The sequence below is a fragment of the Lagopus muta genome, chromosome 23, assembly GCF_023343835.1.
Source record: "Lagopus muta isolate bLagMut1 chromosome 23, bLagMut1 primary, whole genome shotgun sequence".
In the NCBI taxonomy this organism is placed as follows: domain Eukaryota; kingdom Metazoa; phylum Chordata; class Aves; order Galliformes; family Phasianidae; genus Lagopus; species Lagopus muta.
Genome location: NC_064455.1, coordinates 1,976,948 through 1,996,993, shown reverse-complemented (window position 1 = coordinate 1,996,993; position 20,046 = coordinate 1,976,948). Strand labels below are relative to the sequence as shown.

The window sequence follows — 20,046 nt, the reverse complement described above, 5'->3', positions numbered from 1 at the left end:
CTCCTCCACCTGCACCTCTGCCCCAGCACTGATCCTACAGCACCTACCCCAAGCAGACCCCCAAAGATCTGCTTCTGTCCTGCAGCCTTGCTCAGAGCTGCTCGTTAGCAATAAAAAAAAGGATGAAATTTAGTGAGGCCGAGCAGCAGGACTGCTGCAAGGCAGGACCTCTTGAGCTGCAAGGCATGTTTGTGGTTTGCCAGAAAGTCAACCTTGTAGCAGGAGGCCTAGGGCTGGCTCTCTGTGTTCCCAAGTACATGAGCTGTCATTATGCAAAAGGAGACCTGCCTAGATTCATGGAACACAAGTCCAGCATGCCTGTGGCACATGAGGAACTATGGCCAGGGAGAAGATATCACTTGGAACCTCACTCCTACAGGTGGGATAGAGATGGGGCTGCACACACCTGCCTCGAGCACAGGGGGTGATGCCATTCCCCAGAGCTCCCTTCAAAACAGCAGATTTGGGCTGTTCGTTGAGGCTGATGAATGCCAACCACCATTTTGTTTCCTGATGTATTCTTAGTGGCCAAATGTATCTGGAAGGCCAACCTGCACACTGCAACACCAGGCAACAAACTCTCTGCAAAGCAAATGGTACAAATGCTTCTGTGCTTATTGTTGCCAAAGAAGTAGAACCATTTCACACACTGCCACCACCTCATCTTCCTCAGGGCTGCAGTCACCTGGTTGTGAATTTGTCCCCACTGGCTCCTCTTTGTAACCGGGAATGGCAGCAGCTGCTTAGATCAGCTTTAAGGAAAGAGCAGAAGTGGGAAATGCAGTGGGATTTAATGGACTGGAAGGGCAGTGTGAGCATGGCAGCAAGAGACAGACCATCGGTGAGGGTCAGCCCTGCTCTGAGTGACCGCTCCCTTCAGCAGCACCCAAGGGAACAGGAAAAGAAGAAATCCACTCCCATGGCCCTCACTTTTCAGATGGTGTAATGATACAGACCAAGGAAGGAGCAACCCTGTGCAACCAGCCAGCCCTGATCTGCTCAGATGTCCAGACAGCACCTCCAGTCCAGAGCCCAGCAGTTCTGGCTCTGGTTTCGCATGTGCAGCCCTTCCCAAATGGAGCTACCCGAGGGACACCCCTACTCACACCTCATCTCCTCATCCAGAACGCCACTCCAAGCTGACTGTGCCACACAAAGCAATGAAAAGCACAGCGGATCCTACACCAGCTGGACCCATCTCCTCTGATCTCGGTGAGACCAAATGGGTAATTATCTAATTATCATATGGCAAGGAGTGCGTCATGGGGACACTTACAGGTAGCGTGGTGCGGTGCCAGGGGGAAGCTGTGGTGGGATCACTGGTGTAGTTCCTGCGTGTCAGCAGTTCGGATGCACTTAAGTTACTTTTGGTCCTTCGGGAGCCCATCTCAGGGGTGTTCCAGGAGTTGGTGCTGGCGCTGCTCCTCACTGAGCTCTGCTCCGAGGAGTTTGTTTGAGTGCTGTTCCCTTCCATCTCGGAGAGGTCCACTGAACTCCTGCACGTGTTTGTAGGGCTGGAAGCTGTGTTCTTCTCCACTTTTATTTGAGAGTCCTCCAGGGAATGTAAGCCTTGCCTTGTTCTCCATGAACTTCTCAGAGTGACGTGTTTGGTTTCGGATGAAATGGAATCTGAAGAGCCGTGGCTCCTGGAGCTGGCTGCGTCCAACGGGAGCTCAGCGCTCTTCTCGGGGGGCTCAGAAGTCTTTATCACAATGCTGCTCCTGGAGACCACCGTTTCTGTTCTACTTCTCAGCACCGCATCTCCAGTCCTGTCGGTCTCAGATATTTTCAGGGCACTTCTATTAACCGCGACCTCAAAAGGTTGGGGGAGGCTGTTGGTTATCGGGGAGGGTTCATTTGGAGCAACCCTGATGTTGCTGGTGGTAATATGCCTTTCCTTTCCTGCTGTGTCCGTGCTGGGCCTTGGAACCGTGGGCTCAGAAGGGAAGATTGTGATACTGCTCGTCATTTTATTTGTGACCGCTTTAAAAACAGACTTCTGCTTCTCTGACTCAGTCTCAGTGACAGCCCCTCCCATGATGGCCTTCATGTCCTTCTCCACAATGGCAGGTTTAATGATGGCTTTGGACCTCAGAGCTTCTCTTGGGCTGAACGACCTTCTGGATTTGAGTCCTCCAGTGTCGGCGTCTGACGGTTTCACACCCTTAGAGGAGTCCTCCTCGTGTACAGCGCTTTTGTCATTTTCAAAGAGAGATGCTCTAAAAACTCCCCTGGAATTAGAGAACTGCTTGGGATTGGCTTTCTTTCTCGTCTCAAAATCCGACTGAGTGTTTGCTTTTTTACTTCTCCCCATTTCTTCATCTGAATTAAGTTTTTCATGACTACTCTGGACGGTTTTGGAGTCCGCTTTTAAGCCAGCACTTACATGGCCTGCTGCTGCAGACTGCTCTGCATCCTCCTTAAGAATCTCCAGGATGTCCTCCTGGCTCCTTGAGCGATGCGAACGCTTCGTTAGTGGCGATGCTCTCACGCTTTCCAGCGGCACATCTGTGAGTTCCTTCTCCTGGGGGATGGCGGCTCTTTTAGCCCTTCCCTCCAAGGGCTGGCGGTGCGACGCAGTCGAGGCGTTCGCCGCTTCTGCCTTAGAGCCAACACAGTCCGACTCTGCTGCTGAGACGTGGCACCTGTACGCGGTGGCCACGCCGTTGGAAGCGGCGCAGTGCCCCCTGCATTGCTGCGCGTCCCCCGCAGCATCGCTCCCCTCTCCCTGATTTGTTCTCAGCTTCTCAGCCAACAAAGCCACCGATTCCCCTCTGCTCGATTTTTCATCCCTCGTGTCTGCGCTGCTCTGGCAGCTGCCGCGGGTTGCCTGAGATGGTTTTTCAGCCTTGGATCTCAGCTCGCTAACGGGTTTGGGAGGTGTTTTCCAAGATTTCTGCTCATGGGCAGCGGGGGGGTAACGACTGAGGACAGAGGGCTGCTCTTTGGATCTCTTCCCCTCGTTCTGCGTGAAGGAAGCTTCCTTCTGACCAGATGAAAAAGTGGAAACCAAACACTTCTCTTCCAGTCTTTTCACGTCTGTTGCAGCAACTTCTGCAAGGGCAGCTGCACCCGATGCCTTTCCTGCCTTCCTGCTCATGAGGCTCGGGCTGGCTGTCTGCTTACCGCCATGGCTGGAGCTGTCATTGCTGAAGGAGAAATCTCTGTTTCTCACTCTCTCCCGGCGCTGCTGGGGCGAAACCTCCCTTGGTTTGTGCTTGGCAGCTGTGAAATCTGCTGCAACAGCCCTGTATTTAGCTCTGTCATGTTTCCCCCTGCTAGAGAAGCTTGCATCTTCATTTTCAACCTCTCCATTTTCCAGATCTTTCTGTTTCTTTATTTGCATTTTTATTTCTTCCAACTGACTGGTGAGAAGTTTGTTCTTATTCTGTTCACTCAAATAACTGTCTTGCAGGTCACTGTTTTTGGCTCTCATTTTTTTCAGTTCTTCTTCTAAGGATTCAAAATGTTTGATCTGAGTTTTAAGCCTCTCAATTTCTTGGGTGAGATCTTTCACTTTGTTGTCTTCCTGATTTTTATTCTTTTGGTTTTCTGATTTATTCCTGGTTTCATTTTCTACGTGCTTTAGGTAATCTACGCTTCCCTTCCGCCTGGTTTCTTTAGAGGGCAACGCAGAAGTCAAATCATCTTCAATTCTCAAATCATTTCTGTCCAGGAGATTGTTTGATGACCTTTCCAGCAAGTTGGATGCATTTCTAGTTTGATCGGCCCTGTTTAATTTGTTGTTTTGCTCCAGTTTCAGCGTGAGCTCCTGGATTATTTTTTCATTCTGCTTTTCTCTTTCATTAAAATGTTTTCTCTCACTGATAAAGCTCAGTGCTAAAGACTTCAGCTTTTCTAACTCACCTGTTAAGCTCTGCTCGGTTTTATCCATCTTCTCTTCGGATGCTTCAAGTTCCTTCACTTTCACTCGCAGTATCTCTAACTCTGTAGATATCTTTTTGGTCAAATTCCGTTCTTCATTGAGGCTGAGGCACAGCTGCGTGCAGTCGTTCTTGCTCCTGCCAAAGGCCTCCTCCAGTTTCTCCAGCTCTGCCATTCTCTTCTGCAGATGCTCAATTTCTGACTTCAGCTCTCGGGTGAGGCTCTCCTCTTCTTCGAGTTTTTCTTTCATTAACCTGCAAAGCTCTTCAGCCTTCTTAATTTCCTCATCCTTGCCTTCAATCTTGAGCACTCTTTTCCGCAGGGCCTCGATGTCAGCCAGCATGCTGGAATTGCTGCCTTCTGCCTGGATCACTTTGTCCTGGAGCTCCAGCAGCTCATCCTCTGCTTTCTGGAGATTTTTCGTCGCTTCTTCCAGTTCATCAAGGCGGCGGCTGAGACTCTGCAACTTGAAGCGCAGGTGCCGACTGGAGGTCTCCTTATAACCTGTAAATTCTGCCATGTTTGTTTTCTGTTCCTCTGAGATGGAAGCTCGGCTGATTCTGAGTGTTTAAAGCGTGTTCCCGGTGTGTTATACTTCCTTTGAAGAGAGGCAGCTCAACCTGAAAGAAATAAAATGCTTAAAGTGAATACAAGAGCTCAGAATACACGTATTCTCACTGTATAAATGAACTGCAAATATTTATATTTTTCTTATTTAAACACATTTCTGAGTGCCAATTAGGGACAGCAGCTGCCAGCCAGCACTGCCCTTCACTTCCAGTACCCCTCCTGCAGCCCACGTCGCTCAGCATCCAACTTCACCTGAGCTGCAGTCACATCCCGTGTCAGTGAAGTTTCAAGTTTCTCCCTCCTCTTTCAGAAGCTGTCAGTGCCCTCAGCTGCCACCCACTCCTGCACCCAGGAGACAGCAGCTGCAAGCACTCACGCTTTCTACTCCCTGTTGCCAGGGATAAAGAGCAGCAATTTCAACACATGGGCAAGCTGTGACGCAGTAAATGCAACTCTTCCCAGCTCAGAGCCAGCAGGGCAGGGTTAGTGAGAGCTGGGGACAATGTGCGTGGGCCAGGACGGCTGATGGAGGATGAGAAGTCCCCTCTGACTGCGGGCATTTGCACTGAGCCATCCTGGGTTCAAGATACATCCCAGCCACGCATCGCATGTACTAAGTACACAAAATCATCAAACCACAGAACGGTTGGGTAAGAAGAGACCTCAAAGCCCCCCCAGCTGCAACCCCTGCCGTGGGCTGGTTGCCCCCCGCCAGATCAGGCTGTCCAGAGCCCCATCTATGGCACTGGGCGCCTCCCCATCTCTCCTGTACTGAACACAATACTCCAGATGGGGCCTCACGAGGGCAGAGCAGAGCAGACAATTCCCCCCCTGCCACTGCCACCCCTCTGCTGATGCAGCCCAAGGTACTGTTGGCCCTCTGGGCTGAAGGGAGGTGGCTGCAGCTCTCAGACCTGTGCCCTGGCTCAGCGGTCTGCCTTGAAGCAGGATGCAGCTCCAGCATTTCTGCTGGAACTCCCCGCAGAGGAAACACTCCGGAGTTTCCTATTTCACAGTGCCAAGAGGTGAAGAGCAGGATGTGGGGAGGAGACAGCACCGGGAAAGGAGACTGCAGTGCCCCAGTACAAAGCCTTTGATTGAAGCTGATTCATTTCCTGACGAGCGGAGGGGCCTGCAGTGCAAACAGGGACCCACAGCACACAGCACGCACCCGCCATGCACCCCAAGCACCTTCTGTGCGCAGCACACACCCCGCGGTCCTCCTGCTGAGGGACAACTCAGACCACAAAGGCCACGTGGAACCGCGGCTCTGCTGAGAGGCTGACTGCTTTGGCTGCAACCAGGAAAGGCTGCTCAGCTCCAGGCAGGATCCCAGTGAGAAACGTCACCGGAATGTCGCAGGAAAGGACAAAGCAATTTCGCAGTGCCCTAAAAAACAACAGTGTTCCCAGCGTGCCTTGGAGCAGGGAGTTAATGGTTAACGCCATGTCAGGCGCTGGTCAGGAAGCAGCTCAGGCCCAGCAGCCGCCTTCCAGCCCAGCTGTCAGGACGTGGGCTTGGGTAAGGGACTCTCAGTGGTGCCTACCTGGAGCTGATGGGAGTCTCCAAGAGGAAGGATGGGAGTTCTGGGCACAGACTGCTGGGAAGGGACACGCTACTGTTGGTGAACTGCTGCTGAACCGACTCACTGCTCCACCAAGGTGCTCTCCCAGAGCTGGTTCCTGCAGAGCTTGGACCTTGGTACTTATCTGCCTTTATACCTGGTAACCCTGGGTGGAGAGCTTGGTGGGGATTATTTGTCAGGAGTGAGACCCTCTGGCTACACTGTCACAGCCTGTGGGTCTAAAGGAGGGGGATGCTAAGACAGGATCCTAAGAGTCACTGATCTCTGCGGATGCCAGCAACTGTTCAGAGTCCCAGAGGAGAACCAGATTTTGGAGGAAACATTCTAGCCTCTGAATGAAGTTGGAAACTGAACTCAGCAATTAATGGGGAGGCAATGACACAGCCCACAGCAGAAGAATCACCAAAGACATCCATCCTAGACGAAAGGGACCTTTTGAGGTGATGCCTTCCCCACACACCTTCTCAAATATCAGGAATTAAGGGTCCTCTCATAAAGGCCACAGCTGCAAAGAGTGTCTTTGCAGCCACTCTTCCCTGCAACGCTTACCGCAGCAGCTGTGGGTCACTGGAGGTCTCAGCTTCCATAGGATCTGAAGCCTCCCAACAATCCTAATCTTCTTCTGCAGTGTGTAGGAGACAATAACTGGGGCTGAGCTCATTGCCAGTGAACTGATAGGCTGAGCAAACAAGCTGCTCTGACAGGAGTTATCCTTTGATTTGTATTTAGAATTCCTCTTTCCAAATTTTAAACCATGGCAGCCACTCTGCCCTCTTAACTGGCTGTCACAAAGGAACATCTGCACTCAACAGATTAGCAAGGAGAGGCCTGCAGGCGCACTCAATGCCACACGCACCTCCAGTCTCCCCACAACACAACCTCAGCAGAAGCATTTTGTAATGCACTCCACCTGGTTCCTTAGGTCTCTCAAAGGGAGACCCAGCCAGCAGTTGCTAACATCAAACAGACATCGGGATTCTCAGTGCTTGGGAGACTCCTGGAAATAATCTCAGTTGATCATGGCAACAACTGTCTGCCTCCTGGGTGTTGAAACACTTCTTCTCAAACCTTTTCTGGGGTATCCTCTGTCTTGTACCTTATTTGATGTCTCTCATGTCATAACCCCTCATCAGATAGAGAACAGTTGAAAGATCTCAAAGCAAGAGGACAGGACAACTTCTAAGATTTGCTCTTCTCTAATTCTGCATTTCTGTTTTACCTGTATCCTCTCTTCTCCCCTTCCATCTGACGGTATCTGCTGTTCTCCCCTTCTCCTCTTCTGCTTTTCTCCCTTACCTGTATCCTCTCTTCTCCACTTCTCTGCTTCTACTTTTCTGTCTTCTCTATACACTCTCCCATTCTCCTCTTCTGCTCTTCTGTATTTCAAGTATTCTTTCTTGTCTTCTTGTTGTCATCTCTTTTGCTCTTCTGTCTTATCCATACCCTTTCTCCCTTTGTTTTGCTATTCTCCTCTAGTTCACATCTTTCTTAACAATATCCTCTCTAACCTTCTTCTCCTCTTCTGCGCTCCTTTCTTACGTGAATCCTCACTTCTCTTCAGCGCTTCTATTTTTCTGCTTTTCTGAGTCCCTGCATCTATTTTCCTCTTCTGCTGTTCCTTCCCACATGCAAGGACGTATAAGAGGTACAGTGTACTGTAACAAGCTTCCCTGGGGTCAGCAGGACCCTTCCAATCTCTAGCTACACTGGTCATAGAATCACAGAATCACAAGGTTGGTGATGGGGTCTATGTGGCACAACAGACCCCACAAACACGACTTCAACCCTGAGCTCTGAAGAAGCTGCATGGGAACGTCCCCATCCTCACCAAGCTCCAAAGAGGACTTCCTTCATATTCCAGACAAACTGTTGCTATACCTACCCTACCAGCCCAGAACTGCTCAGCCCATGAGCTCCTTTTCCATCCAACCCAACTTTTCCTGTAGTTACGACTCAACTGGGGGCTTTCAGAAGTTCCCTCAAAAGAAAACCAACCAAACAACAACAGCAAAAAAAACGCAACCCAAACCCAACAACCAAACACACACTGTGAGAACTTTCCAAAGTCCTCTGGCAGTGGATCACAGCCTTCTGATGTAGGAATGCAGCAAACTGCTGCTCCTCACAGGTGAGTAAGCACTGAGAAAATGAACCTTCTAAGAGAAAAGGTGAGATTTCTTGGCTTTAGCTCACACTACTGCAAAGTTTATAGATGAGAGCTGGTCTCGTCCTGCAGACAAGAGCATATTCAGAGGACGTTCACTCATTTCATTCTAAGAGCACTTTCTAGAAGGCTTCAGATGTCTTACCTATACCCTCTATCTCTCGCCATGTGAAGGGAATAACGCAGCTCCAGCTCAGATGGCAAAGGTGATGGGAGAGAAATCCCAAGTAAAGATTCCTTTCTGGATGTAAGAGGAATCCTCATTCACGCCAGCTGTCAGCGTGGAGCTGCACGTTTCTAAACCTGGGATGGCTCTATTGGGTGAGATTCTTTCAGCACATTTTACAGTCAGAAATCTGCAAACTTCAGGAGAAAGCCTATTCCAACTCCCTACCTCCTATACACCTTTATGAACCACCTTCCAGTGGTTTGTACTGCGTATTATTAATGAGTGCCAAGCAGCAAAGCTTGTATGCCATCTCAGCCTCACAGCCTCTATCAATAGGGCATTTTTACATGATTTCTACCCTACTTTATGTTTCTTTTTTAATAGGCTTTAGTGTGGAAGAATCTCCAGGAACAAAGGGCTGCTACAGCCCTCCTTTTACTGGAAGTCCATTGATCTCCAACTGCAAAACCCATCATCAAACCACACAGCAGTAGTGTTCAAAGCATGCAGTAGAGCAAGAACTGCTTTCCCAAAGCTACTTGAAAACCAGCAAGTCAAAAGATGTATTGAATTGTAACATCCAAAAGGGAGGATAGGACACTGATACATGCAAAAAAGCAACCAAAAAGCAAACAAGATTTACAAGACAGTCTAGCTCAAATCAGCTGCAACTGAACTTAACTGGCAGAATCACACCTTGAAAATCTTATTCTCTGCTTAAACATCATCATAAATCTGGTCTCTAACTGATTTGTTATGATGATATCCCAAAAGTGAGCAGTATGAAAAGGACACAGAGCCACCCAAAGGATGTGGTCCTCATCTGTAGGGCCAGGCTGCGGTGCCCAGTGCCAGGACAAGAGGCAATGGGCACAGACTGGAAGACCAGAGGTTCTGTCTGAACATCAGGAAGCACATCCTTAATGTGCATGAGATTTAGCAATGGAATTTAGCTACCCAGGGAGGTTGTGGAGTCTCCTCCTTGGAGATACTCAAAAGCTGTCAGTGCTAGACAAGCAGCTCTGGGTGTCCCTGCTGAAGAGGTGAGGTTGGACCAGACAGACTCAGAAGGCCTTTCCAATCTGCACCAGTTTTCAGTTTTGTGATCACACATGAAGAATAATTCAGATTTAACTCACTTTGTTCCACTGCAAGTTTGTGCACAAGCGTTTGTTTTGCAGAAAGCATCTCCTTCTCTGAAAGAATTTTTACACTTTGTTTAAAAACTCTGCCTTCTCCTGTTTACATTGCCTAGTTTCAATGTCCTGAACAACCCGGCCAAGTACATTTTTGAGCAATGTGGAACCTGAGCTGTATTTAAACGTGCAATAATGAATTACTAGTGGTTTTCCTCAGGGGGCAATGGTGTTTTATGCCTTTATTAATATCCTAGATGATGAGACAGGATGTGCTGTGCTCTCAGCAGTCCCGTGGTTGATAGCAGCCTGGGAGGTGGGCGATAAGCTGGAGGGCTGCTGTTCAGAGGACCAGTTTTATTTTCACCACTGGTGTGGCCAAACACTGGCATTGGGTCCCTGAAGGGTTGTGACATCTTCATTGCTGGGAGGTATGTTGAGCTCCACACCAAGCCCTGGGACAACCCAAGCCCTCCACAACTGGTGTGATTTATTACAAATGACTCAAGAGGCTCAATGTGTTTACCTTAATAAGGAGAAGAAAAAGACTAAGAGCAAGATCTTCTACAAAGAAATTTCTATCTGCCGGAGCTCTTCTACCAGGTCTTTAACTGCTTACAAAGCCAGGGCTCACACCAGTGCCTGCAAACTAAACCTAAATAAAGGACAAGTACAAATAAATGCACATTTCTAAGTTTATTCAAAGTTTCTAAGGCTGATGGGAGTTAATGGAGATAAAACACGACCTGTAGTGGCTGTCTGAAGTTGGTCCTGCTTTGAGCAAAGGCGAGAGACCTCCAGCTGCACTGCCAGCCTGAAAAGGACACAGCAAAAATTGGAGATGGTGGCAAACATAGTAAGGACAGTTCAGTGAAACAGAGCAGTATGAATCACTGATAAAGTGAGGTCAAACACTGCAGGGGGCTGCGTGCTGTTAACGCACAAATGGCCGCAGCAGAATTGCTATCTACAGAAGCAGCCCATGCACTGCTGCAGCTCCTGACTGACCAGTAGGAAACGATGTACAGAACTTGTGCTATTTTGAATGCAATCCTGAGCCATGTTTTTACAACCCATGTCTGACACACTTTATGAACTGGGAGATAACTGTGCTTCATTTCAGGAACTGCAACAGAACAACTACCGGACTCATAATTTCTGCTGGAAGCCCTTAGGAGCATGACACTGCTCCTCTCCAGCCCCTCAGAAGCATCTTGCCTTAAATCCCTTGCTCTGATAGGGTTGTTGGCATTGAGTCCCACAGGCTTTACAGCATCCTCAATGTGCCCATGTGCAAACAGCTGTTGGCACCCACTGTCGCCATCCTCTCCACTGACCCAAGACAGACATATTGCATGTTGGACGACTCCATCATCCTGCATGAATACATCTGGCACTTCATCTCTTACAGTATCCATCACTGTGAGACAAGGGCACATCCTATACCCTACATTTCAGGCTTGGCCAATCCTGAAGATGAGTGAGAGTTATTCGTGCCTCAGCCTGCAGCCATTTTTTCATTCATTTCTCCTGCTCTTGAAGCTGGAGAAGTTTTCAGTAGTCATTAAAGAGCAGCACTCATCACAGGCAACAGAAAGTCAAGAGCTTCAAACACAGCAATAATTGGAGACAAGAAACACAATTCACCCTACTGCAGCTGGAGTCCTTGGGGCACTCCGTGCCGCAGACCTGAGCTCTGCATTCCCCAGCTCACACGTGGTCCAGTTCCTGGGGAGAAACAGCACAGGGTTGTTGTCCACGTTCTTCTGATGGAGCACACACCTGGTCCTCCTCCCTCCTCCTCCTCCTCAGACACTTGGGGTGAGCTCAGATCCTCCCTGCTCTATTTTCTGCTCAGCTATTACTCAGAACACCCGTGGGAAGTGGATTTTTGCACTGAGCACAATGCTGGGAGTGTTTGTGCACACCTGGGGAACGGGAGCCTCAGGCAACATGGGGCACCAGACCGGGCAGACTGCAGTCACTGCAGGCATAAGGACTTCACTACAGACAGATCAGCAAAACCAGGGCAGTAAGGGGATTTCTCTCTGCAGCCTCATGGCCAAACAGGTTCGGGGAGGAAATGGATCAGACTCCACTCTGGCACATTTCCACCCAAAGCACAGGCTAGGTGTGTTTGCTGGAATCTGCCCTGTGTGCGTAAGCATCTGTAGTTTTAATTGAAGGGTTTCTGGTGCTGCAAATGTATGCAAGGCAGCGTGAACGTGTCACGTTCAGACGTGGTAACACCACTGATTGGTGTCTGTACCATCACTCAATGTGATGAGAGCAGCGGTGGGATTTCTTTTCCCTGCCCCAGGGTGGGACAGGCTGGGAGGAGTCCAGTGTGTCATTTCTCATTTGTGAAGCGAAACATCACTGCCACTTACACAGCAAAGGAACACGGGTGTCACCAGCTGCAGCAGATAAGGATTCTATGGTCAGAGCCAGCTAAAGACGGAAGGAAAGTCTGTCTTAATTTGATTTTGCCTTTTATGAGCTCCTTCCAGCGCCCCATTCCTGACCCCACAAAACAATATGCAGACGTGGGAACAGGAGAAAAAACACTCCAGAAAAAAAAGCAGTATAAAATAAAAGATAGACTAAACAAGAACTAGTCAGAGCCCACCAAGACTGCGATGTGTCACTACTTCTGCACGCCAGCCACAGGCATCCAATGCTGTGCTGGAAAGCAGCAGATGATGTGTTGGCTCACATAGTGGATAGGGGCACCCTGGCCCCACTGAACACAAAGGCAAAATGTCAAGTGGCTTGTAGGGATGTCTGCATTTTGGGGCACCTCCTGGGTGCCCGTTGGAAGGATCTGCATCTGCTGGAAGAGGGAATTCTCAAAGTCACAACAAGAGAAATAGTCTGGAAACGGTTTAATATTGACTAATGCAATGCTAGACATGTGAAATGATGAGACAGCAGCCAAAAATAACCACAGTGTTCAAGGAGACTAAAACAAAAATCCCGAACAGCATCTACAGCAAAGTGTTGGGGACTGCAGCACTGCAGCTGCAGAGAGGATCTGCTGCGTCACTGTCACACGGCTCCTGCACTGACACTCCCATCCCCTGCTGCACTCCTCGCAGTGCAAAATGACTTCCTCTGCCCCAGGAGCAGAGCTGGCAGCCTGCAAGGAGCAGAGCATTGCAGCCCCCCCAGCTGCTCAATGTCTGTAGGTGCTCAGAGCAGCGCTGCGGCTGGAACACAGTCCCTGCTGCTTCCCCATGCCCTTTTCTGCACAGCTGCGGCTCTGCTTTGGCTCCCCTTCCAAATTCCCACAACATCCGTGAGTCAAAGCTCGCTGCAAGCAGATCTGAGCCTTCAGCCATTGGGTAAAGCACCTTCCATCAGGTTGTTCCTACGTGAGCACCAAACCGAGCTGTGCAAAGCCTGTGCAATGGGAGCCCTGTGCCAAGGAATCTGGACCTCTTGCACAGAAACAGAACAGTACTTGCAAAGCCTCTCAGCATGCTGCTCACTGCCAGGTATCAAAAGGTGCCTTGCACTTAGCTATGCTTAGCTATGCAGCAGCTTAGTTCTCTCTTTCTAGAAGCTCCACATTGCCTCCATACTTCAATTTAGCAACAATTTGTTTCTTTATGGGCAGGCACTGAGGTTGGTAGGCAGGTGGATTGTGTCACACCACAGGCCAAGCTGCTTTCCTCACACTTCTGAGAGAAATGTCCCATACTGCACTGGAGGAAGATGCTTTTCCTCTTGGACTCCATGCCCCATGCTGCTACTTGTCCTCAGAAACAAATCTTACTGTCACATTTCATTTCACAAACACCATGTAGGCATCTCTCCAGCACTTCACAGAGCTGGCAGCACTCTGCATGGGGAAAGCGGCCCCAGCTCAGTGCTGCCTTTGGGACACATATCCAACACAGAGGGTCTGTCCTGCCCTCCCCAGAAATGTGGGGGTAGGGACACTGCCCTGCATAGAGAGCTATAAAATCTGCGGAGGAATAGAGCAGGTGCCGTTTGCTGCAGTTTGTAGAACACAAAGTGATGGGATATCAGAATGACCAGACAGAGATTCAGAGCAAGCAGCAAAGCCATAGCAATCACTGCTTGCAGGATGTTACCAAAAGTTCACACAAGTCCTGAAAATGATTAAAAAAAAAAAAAGTGAATGGAAGAAACTTTCAAAGACTATTAAATGTAAAAACCATGAAGTCCTACGACTCAGGAAGTCAGAAATCGTACTGAATATCAGCACTGTTGTCATGTTCCTTCCAACACCCGCTTCGGATGCTGGTGCAGGGGGGATGCTGGGGATGCAGCTCCTTCATCCAACCCACAGCTCCCTCTCTGCTGCTTCTTCTCCCCCTTCCCCTTCAGTCCACTTCTCCAAGCTCCATTTCCCTGGTAGCTAGCACCTGGTGAAACCTAAGACCTATCTTCCACCTCGTTCCTAAAACCCATTTCTTGCCATTGCTGGAGACATGGCATGGGGTAGGCAAACCTTTGCTCTAATCCAGTAGATCTCTTACTATCTTCTCAGGCTCTTTTTTGTCCTGTTCTAAACACCTACCCAGGTCAGATAAGGTCAGCCTTGCCCCACAGGCAGGAATAACACTGACAAGTGCCATACCACATACAGGCTACAGTGCCCCAAAGCATCAACCCAAGCAATTTTACCACCCAGCAGCATTTACAGAGCTGGGAAAGGCATCCCTGCCACCATACACCAAACAAGATCAACATCAAGTACACTGCATCACTGTGCTCATTAGACACAAGCAACTTTAACCTCCACATTCTTAGCATTATAGCTGAGAGCCACATATGCAATGAAGGATCTCCACCGGCATGCAAATTACAGGGTGCTGTTTGTTTCTTCACACATCATCTGATCCGTGGCATACTGTGCTCTCCTGAAGGAGTGCTGGGAGGACATCCAAACCAGCACCTCTGCAAAACCCACTCCTTTCAGCTCTGGGAGCTTGCCTAGCCAAGAGGCTCGAGATGTTTCCACACAAATTCAGTTGAAAATGGGGATTACTGTGGTTTCCTCACTGAAATCAGTGAAGTTTGTCAGTAGTGAAAGGGAAGTTTTGTAGTTTTACACCCATCAAAAGAAAAGCTTGGGGAGGTGCCATCGTTGCTGCCTGTGCTGCACTATAGCGTCTGCTGCACCATCTGCTTTATGCAGAAACCAAAGCACAGGCTGGCAGCCAGCGGGTGTGGGAGCTACCCCTGGCACACAAATGCCATCCAGCAAGCTGCCAACTCCCAGGAGAGAACAAACACTGGGGAAGAGCCGAGCTCTGGAAAAAGGAAGCATGCAGGGCCATGCTCCCATGGAGCAGGAAGCTCCATGTCACCCACAGGTTGTGTCTGAAGCCCCAACTCGATGTGCCTGCAGGGTCACAGTTCTATACCTGCAACTCTGTTCTCTGTCAGCGTCAGTAAATGACCTGCACATTTTCAAATGGAATGTACAGAGTTGCAGTTCAACTCAAAAATTTGACCACGTCTCTTTACCAGACTTCTATCAATCTCTCTTACCATGGGAAAGTACCTCTCACATCACCATCACACCTTACTCATGCCACTGCCTTTCGGCTGTACGTCCATTTGTGAACAACTGCTTTCAAGGATGAAGCACAAGAAGAGTGAAAATTCACCAGAAATCTCTGAGAACACCCTGAGAGCTGCAGCCACTGCCACTGAACCAGGCACAGATGCATCAGTTTCACAGCTACAAGGTCACAAATCCCATTACTCTTTTTATTTTTTGCTCTGCTTCGACCATTTCAGTGAGTACTGCAGACCCAACACTGCAGCTCCTTCAGCAGTGAACGCTGGTTGTTAGGAAAACAGCAAAGTAAGAGACAAGGATTGACTGTGAAGAACTATGGAAGGACACTCCAAGTCTCAGGATGGAATTTTCTGGTCCCACCTGAGCCTCTGCTGGCAGCTAGGAAAGATACACAACAGAGATGATTAAAAGCATGGCTTCTACAGAGGGATAGATAGATGCTGATAGATGCTGATAGATGAGAATTACTTAGCCTGGAAAATGTGATGATTCAGGACGAATACAACAGAGCTATAAAACTATGAATGGTTTGGAGAAGGGGGATAAGGATCGAATATTCACTGCCTCTGTAATCACAACAAACAAGAAGAGATGCTGCTCCTTGTGATGCAGATAACTTTGCACTCTGCCACGGAGCACTGGGCGCTCCAAGTTTACATTGCTTTGAGGCAGACTGATAAAGCAGTGTAAGAGACATCTCTTGAGGGTCAATGGATCCACAGAAGGAACACTCAGCTCTGTAATTGCCTATGCCACACAGGGCTGGAAGAGCACACAGGACCTACGTCCTGCAGGTTTGCTCTGTATCCACCACCTTCCCCAACGCCTTGTTCTTGGCCACTGCAGAAACACAGATACAACCGTGGTCTGATCCAGCAATGTAATGGCTTGAGGTAGGGAAGCTGAACCCAGCTTATAATGACAAAAGGAGAACATCTGTCCCACCAGATCTGCATAGAGCACTGGGGGAAACAAGGCTTAAGGCTCAGATGGGAGCCACGAGAAGTGGCCCTTTCTTGGCAGATCTCTGCTCTCTTCAGTGCGCTGGGCAAAGCAGCAGCTGTGCTTTGCTTCCTGACCTCTCCCAGAGGGAAAAGCCTTCTATCCCACATTGCACAACAGCACAGTATGAAGAAGAGGCTTATCTCACCCACACACTGGCTACAGTGCACTTCTGGAGGCAGGGAGAGCTGTAAGGTGAGGGAAAGCACAGGCAGGTCTGCTGGTAGGTCCTCTGGTCCTGAAGCTGTTACACAGGTAACCCAGCTGAAATCCTCCTTTCCTTCCAGAAGGCTGGCTGTTTGAAACCCCGAGAGGACTGTGTGCAGCCACACAACTTGAAAACACAGTCTGAAGGTGGACACGGGTAGCTCCATGTGGGTTTCCTTGTCATTCAGCTCTGCTGTGTCAGAAGGGCTCTGACTCAATACTTGCCTGAAGCATGGAAGCCCTACAAGGAGGCAGCAACACAACTTCACGGAGGGAACAGGCATGTCCCAACTCAAGGCAGAGCTGTCAACAGCTTATTTAATAGCCTAATTTGCACTTATTTATATATTAAATAGTTTTATGCCAACCTCGATGAACAAGACTCTGCTTATCTGCAAGAGCAACACAGAATCCTGCTAACTCACCTCAAAACTCCAAAGGGAGAATAATCCGGACTAAGGGAGCTCCTCATCTCTGAAACGAGGTGGGGTTTGGCTTTCCAAAATAGGAAGAACACACATTTGTGAAGGCAGACAAAGAAATGGGCCATACAGATTCACAGCTGTTCTGGTTACTTAAACTGCTAAGAGTTACACCAGAGAGCTGAAGAAGCAGTAGGTGTAGGGCATTGGGGCTTCATTAAGGCTTTTGACACTGTCCCCCACGTGGATTTTCATAAGCAAAGTTAAGGAAACAAGCAAGAATAAAAGGATGATGAGCAAACAAGAAGGGCCAGCCTCACTGAAATTGCACCTGGTTCAGTGTGAGAGCCAGAAGTCTTATCGGTAGTGGCAAAGGGATTGTTAAGAACTGCTATCGGAGATCAGCAGTCAGGGTGGACCAAAATACATCTCTAGACATGGTGAGCAATGGTTGTTGCGTAAGAACATAAGACACAGCATAAGTACAGAGCGATCTTTCCATTCATACATTTTCCTACCGCAACTCCTCTGTGGTGCTCAGTTTAGCAGTCTCATTAATGAAGCATGATACAGAGTGGGAAGGAGACTGAGAAGGTAGAGATGCTGCAAAGCTGAGAGAGATGGCAAGCCCAGAACACAACCCTGACACACAGAAGCAGTAGTTCCAAGCCCTGAGCATCTTCCTGGGCCAAGTCCTGCTCTGCAGGCAAGGGAACAACAGAAAAGTGGAATGGAACTGGTGGGCTCACAGAAAGCTAACACAGAGGTAAGATGCTGTCACCTACCTACAAGGTCATCTTCTGTGCAAAAAGCCAAGTAACACTTTAGATACATTAAGACATGCTGTACACATGTCAGGGGAGGTCTTTTTTTTTTCTCCTCTGAGATAGGATGGTAACCTTCAGGTCTGTGCTATAGGGCTGAGCTGCACGACTGCAGCAGTGCCTTATTATCCAGCAATCAGCCAGGAAGAGCAGGCAGCTCAGTGCTGCACTGCAAGCAGAACTGCGGGGCTCTGCGCACAGCTCAGTGCTGCTCCGTGCAGCAACAACTGCAGCAGTGAGCAGCAGTGACACTGAATGGGAGGGGGGGGAAGAAGGGGTCGTCCCTTGGCACCCCTCCCAGCTCTGCTATGCTGGGAAATCCAACCTGGAGGTCCCAGCCTGCTGTCTCTTTGTCAGGTGTGAGGTTGGACTCTGGCTGAGCTCTGTGCTGGAACAGCCCATCTCCTCGGACAGCACTCGCACGCCCAATGTTCACTCTTTTAAAGCTGTGCTGTCAGCATAAGAGTCCAGACACCCTTCACTGATTTAAATCAGTATAAAATAGTGAAAGAATAAGAAAAAAAGAGTAAGAAAAAAAAATAGAAGCAGCCAGCACAGACAGAGAATTGTTCATCCCATGCCAAGCCGCTGCCTCAGGCTGCAGATTAACGGCCGCGGTTCTCCTGCACGCCAAAGAGCGCTTCAGGATACTGCCCCAAGGCCAAGTGCTGAGGGATGAGAACACCATTGGGAGAACAGCCCTGGCCTGGGCCGACTCCTGAGCTGCTGTTTGGAGCTGTATGGGAAGGCCCAGGCCAACCACGTCCAACCCACAGGCCACTCGCGGCCCAGCACAGCTCGCAATGCCCCCATCATAGCGGCTGTGCCCCCATTGCTCACAGTGCTGGCTGAACGGGACAACATGGGGAGGCACAGGGCAGTGCTGACTCACTGATGGCCACACTTTTGTGCATTTTGATGGCTAAACAGCCTTGTGAGCAGCAAAAGACACGCAGCCGTGCTTTCCACTTCAATTAAGAAATTTGAGGACAGGTTTCAAGGCTGCCAAGCAATTATCAGTTCATAGCTGTGACTCCATTTTCAGTTATCATAAATACATCACCTGCCAATTTTCTAATGGAACATGCAGAGCTGCAACAAAAAACCTGACCACGTCTCTTCACCAGACTTCTATCAACCTCTCTTACCAGAGGAAGATACCCCTCACACAACCATCACACCTTACTCATGCCATCACCTTTGGGCAGTACATCCATTTGTGAACAACTGCTTTCAAGGATGAAGCAAAGGAAGAGTGAAATTTCAGTAAAAAAAATATCTCTGAGAACACCCTGAGAGCTGCAGCCACTGCCATCGAACCAGGCACTGATGCATCAGTTTCACAGCTACAAGGTCACACATCCCACCAATCTTATGGTGCTGTTGCTTTCTTTCTTTCTAATGCTTTAATAAAAATAATAAAAGTTAAAATAAGTTTTGTTACTTACATATATTAACTATATATATATATACGTATTATGAGAGCTGCTCTGGAAAGTAATACCTCCTGTTTTATGATGTCAGTCCATGACATCATCAGAGTTGGATGTTGGTGGTACAGTAGTAGAGGTTGAACCTCCCCACCAATATCCTGTTATGTTTTGCTGCCGTGTGACAGATGGCAGCATTGGAGCACTCTGACAGAATGGTGTCTGATGTGAAAGTGCATATGGAGCAAAGGTGGTTCACTGAATTCACACATGGAAAATAGGGCACTTTTGAGCATCCCAACAGTGGATGTGAGCACAGTGCTGCATTTCAGCAGTGGTGACAGTGGGTCACCTTTGCCAGTGTAAACTGTGATGAGCACAGCATGCAGCTTTTGTTCATCACTGGTAAAAATGCACAGCTAAAGGTGGTGACTATACTAAGCTAAACAGTGCTTTGTAGCTGAGAATTTGCTCCATCAAACACTCAGTGGATCAGTTGTAGTTTCCATGGAAATAAATAGGAGGTATTACTTTCAGAGCAGCCCAAGACAATTCCTCAGCCCAGGCAGGCCAGCAGATTGGGCACCCATGGGACAGGTCGGGCTGTGCCAAGGGTAAAGCACAAAGCAGCACTAACAGCAGTGACCCACTCACTCAGTAAGTCCTCCAGCAGGGAATTACACCTTACTGTCAGAATTCAAAACATGTTCAAAGTTTTATCTCAGGTCTCCAGTGAGATGCTGATGCTGGGGGCTTCCCTCTTTGGTGCACAGTCCCCAGGGAAGACAGTCCCTGGCTGCCTGCTGACACCTGGTGTACATCCAACACTCACAGACCCAGAACGCATTGCTTTTACCCATGTAGGGTGCTGCACTGGGATGTCCAGACAGAACTGCTCCTGCCCCAGCTACGGCAGCGAGAATGCATGGGGCTGGATGAAGGCTGCAATCAGCAATAATTCAGATGGAAGGCCATCCTGAAGAAGCCAAGGACCATGAATTAGGTGATGAGCGCAGCAGCTGTTACTCCCAAAGAGAGGATTTAGACTTGGTTTGAACTGTAACCTCCCAGCAGCAGGGCTGCCTGTATGGG

The 20,046-nt window shown here is 49.0% G+C and overlaps 1 protein-coding gene across 6 annotated transcripts in view; it reads right to left on the bottom strand.

The window, feature by feature from the left end:
- Window positions 1-20,046, bottom strand: part of LUZP1 (leucine zipper protein 1) — a 34,827-nt gene that overhangs the window by 5,194 nt on the left and 9,587 nt on the right. For 2 of the 6 annotated variants that reach the window (XM_048968959.1, XM_048968958.1), the window contains exon 2: window positions 1,277-4,505. In XM_048968959.1, the coding sequence (XP_048824916.1) occupies window positions 1,277-4,405 (3,129 nt within the window). In that variant the 5' untranslated portion in view covers window positions 4,406-4,505. Of the gene's footprint in view, window positions 1-1,276; window positions 4,506-4,707; window positions 4,727-5,646; window positions 8,217-10,035; window positions 11,117-20,046 lie in introns of those variants that run through there. The other 4 variants (XM_048968962.1, XM_048968960.1, XM_048968961.1 and 1 more) reach the window with 4 other exon arrangements.